Here is an 8,383-nt window from a genome sequence, read left to right as displayed (position 1 = left end):
GGGGGCAGGACTGCTCAGGGCGCTCAGGGCGTCAGTGCGCCGTGCAGCGGCCTAAAGGGCCTCACGGGAGCCTGGGACACCCACACGCTTCTCAAGACTCAGCTTGAGGAGCACGTTTGCTTGTCCCCTCCTCTGACCCCTGACGGTGCAAAATTGAGCCTAAGGCTCATCATCTGTACCATCTGTTCCTGAAGGAAACACGCACACAGACGCTGCTTTTTGTGTTGGCCACGGAAGGAGGAGGAGAGTGAGGGAGGTCACCCCCGGGTGAGGTCAGGGATGGGGCGGGAGGACTCACCCATCTCCGTAAGCCTCGTGGGTGGCCAGCCCAGCCACAAGGGCCCCCAGGAGGGCTCCCAGGACCCCGGGCATCCCGTGGAGGTTGTGGACACCACACGTGTCTTGGACTTTGAATTTTGCCTCAAGGACGGGCTGGAGGACAGGACACCAATCGTGAGTCTTGTGCGTCCCTCCCCCACCAGGCGGTTGGAGACCGGGAGGAAGCGGCGCTGGGGGACCCCCTTTCTGCCCCGGGGCCCGAGAGGCGTCTGTACCGTGAAGAACTTGTACCCCAGCGTGGAGACTGTCCCAGCCAGGAAGCCGGCTGCCAGGGCCCCGAAGGGCGTCAGCATCATTTCACCTGATGTCCCCACTATGACCCCTCCGGCCAGCGCCGCGTTCTGGATGTGGACCTGGGGGAGCACAGGGGAGCAGGGCGTCGGACGCCCTTCCAGCTCGACACCCCGCCAACCCCTCCCCGTCCACCGCAGTGGCATCTATTGCTTCTGGAAGTCTCTCTGCGGTCTGATCGCGAACTCTCCTGCTGGTGTGTGGTCTCTTGCTCCATCAGGGCCCCGTGCCTGTTCCCTGGAGAACGGGCCTCGCGGGGTCTCAGACCTCTGCCCCCCCACACCTCCCCCACCTGTCCCTCTGCNCACGTCCAGCCGGCCCTGCTCCCCGATGAGGGCTGACAGGGCGAAGGTGCTGAGGGTGCTCGCGGTCAGGGAGTAGTACGTGTTGAGGGTTGTTCGGTGTTGCCCGTCCCCCAGCATGGTGGGCGCAGAGTTGAAGCTGGGCCAGAAGGTCCACAGGAAGATGGTCCCTAAATGGTAGGCAGGGCGGCAGAGTGAGAGGAAGCAGGTCGCCCCTGAGCAGGCTGGGTGTCCTCGCTGGTAAAGGGGGGGGGGGTCAGAGCACCTCCCAGAGCCTGGGCCATGCGAGGTGGCGCGGACAGACGCGCAGGCCTAGCAGCCACTGGGTGCGCAGCGAAGGGCGGCTATTGAAGGGCATGGGTGCAGAGCCACTCGACCGAGAACCAGACGGTCAAGATTGTTTTTTTTTTTGAAGCATCAGAAAAGGAAAGAAGAACAGGCAAAGGGCCCTGTTTGGCAGGCACTGAAGTGAACTTGATATTCACACCAGGGAAACAATATGCTTTAAATCCTCAGCCGCCACCTGGAGACCCGGGCCCTGCAAGGTGCAGGTGAGGCCTCTGCCCCCCCGACATGTGATGGGCTCCCGGCCAGTCCTGGAGGGCGGGGAAGGGCTGAGGGACGAGGTGAGGGGTTGGCTGGGGACCCCGCTGGCTAGACCGCCCCTCGTCCTGAGTGGTCTTGGGGTGCGTGTGACTTCTGCGGTGGAACCCAGCACGGTCACGCGTGTGTCCTCAGAGGGCAGAGCGGGGGGGGGGGGGCCAGGAAGAGGCAGGGCTCCTGCCTGGAAGGAGGGGACGCAGAAGAGCTGGGGCGTACGCCTCCTGGGGAAGCATGCCTTCTAGGGGACGCCCTTGGACTTCTAGTCAATGTATCCATCTCCTTTCACAACAAACCCGGAGGTGAGCAACAGACACAAAGCCAGCCCCCCTGTAGTGTGGGGATGGGCGAGCGCCTACCAGGGGAGAAAATGTCAGTTTCCTTTCCTGTCTCATTTGCGGAGGTAGAGAGAGGCCCGAGGCCAAGGGAGAGGGAGGGAGGTACGTGCTTGGGGGAAGCAGATGGTGGTGATGGTGCTCAAAGGTCAGACCCTACTGCGCCCAGGGGTGACCGGCACCTCTCCCCTTGCCCCTGGGCCTGCAGGGGCCTCTGGGAAACCCTCTGGAAAGCATGTGAGGGGCGGAGTCTTGGAGGTAGTAGGTGGGGAGAGGGCAGGGGGAGCAACTCCAGCTGGGCCAGGCCTGGTTGGGGGGGGGCGGCGCTGGGGAGTGTAAGCAGGGACCCTGCAGTCAGGCTTGATTTAGAAAGTCCCCGGGAACAGGTGTGGGGCGCGCGCGTGCTCCAGGGCTGAGTTCTAACACCCTGTCAAAGAAACTGCTGGGAATGACGCGCCTAGATCCCGGCTCTCGGAAGGGACTTCCCGGCCAGGACCCCCAGGACCCTCGGCAGCCTGAGACTTTGCCTGGGACGTCCTCCCTGGCCCCTCCTCCCAGCCCACCCCAGCAGGCCTCACCGATCATGGCAAAGAGGTCGGAGTGGTAGACGGAGGCCTGGCGATGCTTGCTCTTCCCCAGCTGGGGCCTGTAGAGGACCCGGGACAGGACGAGCCCGAAGTAGGCCCCAAACGTGTGGATGGTCATGGACCCCCCTGCATCCTTCACCTGGGGAGGGAGCGCTGAGATGGGGGGGGCTCTCCGCCCCTCCCCCCACTGACCTGTGCTCTGCCTGCTCAGGGCCTGGCCCTGGCCCGGCCCCACCCGACTCACCCCCAGGAGATTCAGGAGCACAAACTCATTGAGGCCGAACAGCAGCACTTCCAGCAGGGCCATGAGCAGCAGCTGGGCCGGCCCGGTCTTGCCCAGCACGGCCCCGAAGGAGATGAGCACCGCAGCCGCGCAGAAGTCCGCGTTGATCATGCTGGGGAGGGGGTGCGCCGCAAGGGTGAGGGGAGGGGGGCGAGGGCCAGGCCCCGAGGCCGTGGCAGGTGGGAAGGGATCTCGGGACAGTCTGGGGAGGCTCTGTGACTTGGGGTCACACGAGGGCGCAGGAACCGGATCCTGAGCCCTGCCCTTTTCCACGGGGCGGTCTGTCCGCCCCACGGCTCTTGTGCAAGAAGGGGCTTAGAGACGGGGAGGTGTGGGCGGCAGGGCGCAGAGACAAGTCTACTGAGGGCAGGAGGGGAGGCCTGGGGNCGCCGCCCACCTCTGCACGCCCACGTGGATGCGGCCGCCGCGCGGGGAGTGGAGGAAGCCCTGGGCGAGCGTGGACCACTGCAGGGCAAAGGCGGCCACGAGGAAGCTGAAGCCGACGCTGCCGAAGCCGTAGCGCTGCAGGAAGGCCATGAGGAAGCCGAAGCCCACGAACACCATGACGTGCACGTCCTGGAAACCTGCGGGCGCGTCGGGGCTGCTCGGGTGGCCTGCCCGGCCGGTGCCCCCACCCACACCCCGGGCCTCACCAGCCGGCAGCCCCGAGGCTGGAGCCGGGCCTGGGAAACTCCCCGGGGGCAGGGGTGCCTCCCAGCCTGGGGCGCCCGGGCAGGGCTGGTTGGCTTGGGGCACTGGGGCCCCACGACTCCCGCCCTGGGTCTCCTACAACCTGCCTGTGCTCTCACTGGCTGCAGGCCCTGCCCCTCCACGCTCAAAATCATCTCCTTCAGGCGCCTTTCAACTTTCCCTTTCTGCTGGGAAGTCCTTCCTGATGTCTAAGCTCCATCCCTCATACTTCAGAATCTATACCTCTCCATTTTGAGGATGTTAAGGTTGTTTTGTTTTAATGTTTGTTTACTTTTGAGAGAGAAAGAAACAGCGTAACCAGGAGAGGGGCAGACAGNGGACGCTTAACCGACTAAGCCACCCAGGCGCCCCAGGATTTTAAGGTTTTTAAAAATAGTTTGTGAGATAGCCTTAAATTTTTTATTAATTTTTTTTTTATTTTTAGAAAGAGAGAAAATAAGCTAGGAGAGGGGCAGAGGGAGAGAGAATCTTTTTTTAAAAAATTTTTAACATTTATTAAAAATTTTTTAATATTATTTTTGAGAGAGAGAGAGAAACAGAGAGCAAGCAGGGAAAGGGCAGAGAGAGAGGGAGACACAGAATCTGAAGCAGCTCCAGGCTCTGGGCTGTCAGCACCGAGCCCGACGCGGGGCTCGAACTCATGAACCGCGAGATCATGACCTGAGCCAAAATCAGAAATTTGACTGACTGAGCCACGCAGGCGCCTCAAGAGACAGAATCTTAAGCAAGCTCCACACCCAACACAAAGCCCAATGTGGGGGCTCGATCCCATGACCCTGGGATCATGACCTGAGCCTAAATCAAGAGTTGGCCGCTCAATCCACTGAGCCACCCAGATGCCCCTAATTTTGTCTAAAACAGCTTTAATCATTAACAGAGACTACCTCCGGGGAAGGAACCGCAGGGAGGCACAGGGCTGCAGGTGCCTAGCTGAACCGCAGACCACGCCCCCTGGAGTTGTGCGGTGTGGCGGCCGTGGGAAGGAGGATTTTGCTTTTGTGTTTGTTTCTTTCTATAATTTGAATATGTTAATTTTATAGATGAATTAGTTGAAGTTTTGAGTGTCAGTGAGGTTTCTGGGCAGGGAGATCGGAGCCTTTCTGTTTGCTTTCTATCGCGTATGCATAAAACACTAAGCTATCACAAATAATATACAGTAATACTGAACGTGAGATGCATACAAATATCGGCTTCAGTATCGGTTTGGTCCACACACCTCCCACCGACCTTCTTGTAAACAGGGTTTGAAACACAACCTAGGGTGACCTTCAGCCAGCGCATCTGGCCCTGTTCTCTCTGCCTTGGGTGTATGTATAGGGTAAGTCCATGCTCTGGCTTTGGCTTTAACTGGGAAAAGCTAGAGAAAGAGTACCGTGACTGCCGTTAGAAACCAGGCAGTGTAAATAAGCTATTGAGAAACAGGATCAACTCTGACCCTAAGCTCCCCTTTTACAGCTCCACGTGAGAAACTTCTCTTGGAACTTAATGCTAGCAAATGTCACTTCCCCCAGGGAACCCGTCAGAAGTTTGCGAAGAACTCCAGCACCGGGCTCTGGGGAGGGCGCCTGCCCTCACGGAGCCTGGGAGGCAGACGGCAAAGAATCACAGAATCACTAACGTGAGCCTTCCTTGCCTCTGATGAGAACATGTAACTGACCACATTTCCCTTTTTTTCTTGGCTGCCTGGAAGCTCAGAGCTACGCTGGCATCGCGACGGAAACAACTGGAGGCACTCACAGTGCCCATTATTTCTATTCTGCCCGATACACACCTCAAATCTCTCGTAGAAAGCGGCAGATCATAAAGAAAAAGGTCATGGTCACCTATTTTGTTTAATCTGAAGAAGCGCCTAACAAGCCAAAAATTTATTATTAAACTTCAGAGTGCAAGTCTAAAGATCCACTGGCCTCACTAAATGTCCCCTACACTGAGCCATTTCTCCAGCCCTGTGCCCCAGCCCCAATCACCCAGGTCTCGCTTCCCTCTCAGATCGTAAAACCCAACAGAAAAGGAGAAGCATCACTTTTAACTCAGCCTGCAGCCTAACTTCTTTCAGGCCTCGCTGCCTGGCTTCTTTTCTCCTTGTGCCAACAGCAAAGGGGCTGCCACGTCTGTCCTCTCGTCCAAGGACAGCAAGATGGCAAAGGGGGCTGGGTCGCAGGGCTCCCTGCCCGGGACATGCAGAAACCGCTCCAGAGCTGGTCGTAACTGGCAATAATATTTACGTCTCCCACCCTGGGTTTGTTTGGCATCACAACTCAGTCCCTTGACCTTTCAAATGCAGTCTAAACATTAGGAAATCTCCTTCACCGGGGAACATTCCATAGACTCTCCGTTGGCTGTGGCCACCAAGCGTATGAACCCTGGGTCGAAGAGAAGGCATCTAGAGATGCCTGATGCCTCCCTCCATCCCTTACTGCCCCTCCCCAGCCCCGCTCGACAGCTTGGAGCAAGATGACACGGGCCAAGGGGACAGTCACGGCTGGATTGTGTGACCGTGGACCAGCCATTTAGCCTCTGTGAGCCTCAGTTTCCTCATCTGTAAAGTCGGGCTATAAAATCTAAGGAGCAGAGCGTGGTGAGCTGAGGAGGCCGTCTCCCCGCCACACTGTACCCCCACGCCCCCCCGCCTTATGGGGGACGTGGACCCTATTCTCCCAGAAGAGGTCACAAACCACCCAGGCGCCCCTTTCCCCGCCTCTTCTAAGAAGACCCTGATCCCAGCTATCCTAAATCCCTCTCCCCAGAAGTAAGGGGTGTGTGACACACTCAGAGGTGTGTTTTCTTAGAACCTTTCTCGTGTTTGCTTCTGCGTCCCCTGCAGCCCTGTCTTTTCTCCTTACTTCCCGTGACTTGGCTCATGGGACAGGAGGCTTGCAATGCGGGGAAAGGCCACAGCCGAGGGACTCGGCTCGAGCCCGGCTAACTCGCTGTGTGCTCGTGGGCAGCCCCATGACCTCTCTGGCCCTCTCTCCACATCTGAGGGCGGTGGGCCAGAGGGGCTCTGAGGGTCCTGCCTGCAGCGACGACAGACAGACCGACCCCGGGAGCAGGCGTGCCCTCGGCACCAGCTGCAGAACTCCTTTCATCTCCCGAATCAAAGGGCAGTGGCTACGCCTCCCTCTGGCCCTGACCCCTTCCCTGGACACGGGGCAGGGGAAGACCCGGCTCATCAAAGCCCCAGGCTCCAGAGACCTCACACTTCCCTCCGCCCCAACCTTCCCCCACACCAGGGTCCCAAGTCCACGGGGACAGAAACCTAGGGCAGCAGAGAGGTAGGATCCCCACTCCCACTCCCAAGGAGAGCCCCCATCGCAGCAGAGGGGTGACGGTTGGGGCATTCCGGGGGGCCGAGCAGGGCGTGGGGCCTTGGGTGAGGCCCGTGGAAGACGCAAATGGCAGGCAGCCGGGTCAGACCCTGGGACAAGAGCTTACTTCTCTCAACCCGTGAGCCGTTCCCTCCCAGCCCCCTACCTCTCTGGGCAAACGCCTGGCATCCCAGCCCCTGGGGCTCACCTTCCCAGACAGGGTTGAGGTGAAACACAGGCGGGAGGGGCTGGAGCCCCTCTGCCGAGGATGGGGGGCCAGCGCTTCTCGCTCGGGCCCAAGGCTGCGTCTCAGCCCCTGTGTCCTCAGCACTGTGGTGGGGTTGGTACCGGGAGAGGGTCGGGTGGGGACAGCCTGCCGCCAGCTCGGCATAGGAAAAGCAGGGCAATCGCAGCCTGGGATTTTATGAGAGACCCTCACACTCTAGGCCTCGTTGGAACGTCCGTCCTTCACACGGAGGCATCCTCATCCTCATTGCCCAGATGGGGAAAACTGAGGCAGACAGAAGCCCTGTCCAAGCGGTGGTGATGAAATGAGGAGATCTGGGATCCTGGGTCCCAGCTGCCCTGGACCTGAGCAGCAAGGGAGGCCCCCAACCTTCGAGGGAGATGCTCTGTCCCCAGCAGGGGGCAGGGGCTCACCCCCTCCTTCCTGGGCCTCCCCAGTAGGCAGAACTGGGTTCCTTGGGATGCCTGAGTCCTACCTTCTCTGCCGTTTACCTGATGGGCGATCATGAGCAAGTCACAAGCACCCTGAGCCTCAGCTTCCTCCCCTGTGAAATGGGCTAATGACCCTGCCACGCTTCCTGCTCTGGGCCAGGGCGGCTGCTCTGGGCTGTGGTCGGTGGTCGTGTGATCGTCTCTCCGACTCTGGAAGGGCCAGTTTCGAGCCACTGGGGAAGGAATGCCAGAGCCTCTCCCGTCTTGGCTGCCTTCATAGCTAATGCCTGGCACTGCCACTCCTGTGCTGCCCGCCCTCCCTCCCCGGCCCAGGAGGATTGTCCCTGCCGGGATGGGGTGGAGGCCCTAACAAAGGCAGTCTCCCTGCAAAGCCCAGTGAGGCCAGCTGGGAGGCGAGGCGAGGAAGCAATTAAAGCTCAGATCTGGGCTTGAATCCCAGCTCTTTCAGTTCTGACAGCGCGAACCTGAACCAGCTCTGAGCCTCTTCGAGCCTCAGTTTCCCCATCTTTGTCTACCCGATAGACGAGACCACGCGTGGGCCGCCCGCAGCACGATGCCCAAGACAGCGCCGACACTGGTGACAAGCTGTTATTATAAATCTGGGGCACCTTCGTCTCAAAGCCAGAGGGCTGCTCTCCTAGGCGTAGACGCGGACGCCAAGACACCGCGGAGCTGGGCTGCCCGCTCCCCGCGCCCGCACCCACACTCACTTGGGTAGCGAAAGTAAAATTCGTTGTCGGAGCTACTGCGGTTGCCCCAGTGCCAGAGGGCGGCGTCGGTTTCGGAGTCGTAGCGGACAAAGACCGCAAAGAGGATGGCGGTGGCGCCCTGGAGGAGGAGGCACAGCAGGGGCAGCTGCAGTCGCCGGCCCGCGGCGCGGCGGGGAGACCCGGCCATGGACGAGGGCTTCGGGTCCCTGGCTCGGTCC

The 8,383-nt window shown here is 60.0% G+C and overlaps 1 protein-coding gene across 1 annotated transcript in view; it reads right to left on the bottom strand.

Moving 5' to 3' along the window:
- The window catches only part of RHBG (Rh family B glycoprotein), a 9,922-nt gene extending 1,539 nt beyond the window's left edge, over positions 1-8,383 (bottom strand). The window contains exons 1-7 of the mRNA XM_077764176.1: positions 8,166-8,383; positions 3,135-3,321; positions 2,699-2,849; positions 2,446-2,593; positions 939-1,102; positions 555-692; positions 299-432 (exon numbers count right to left, since the gene is read on the bottom strand). Coding sequence (XP_077620302.1) covers positions 299-432; positions 555-692; positions 939-1,102; positions 2,446-2,593; positions 2,699-2,849; positions 3,135-3,321; positions 8,166-8,352 — 1,109 coding nt within the window. The 5' untranslated portion in view covers positions 8,353-8,383. The remainder of the gene's footprint in view (positions 1-298; positions 433-554; positions 693-938; positions 1,103-2,445; positions 2,594-2,698; positions 2,850-3,134; positions 3,322-8,165) is intronic.

This window comes from Crocuta crocuta, unplaced genomic scaffold, assembly GCF_008692635.1.
Source record: "Crocuta crocuta isolate KB4526 unplaced genomic scaffold, BGI_CrCroc_1.0 scaffold528, whole genome shotgun sequence".
NCBI classification, from domain to species: domain Eukaryota; kingdom Metazoa; phylum Chordata; class Mammalia; order Carnivora; family Hyaenidae; genus Crocuta; species Crocuta crocuta.
Note: the sequence above shows the minus strand (reverse complement) of the source record. Positions and strands in the feature narration are given on the sequence as shown.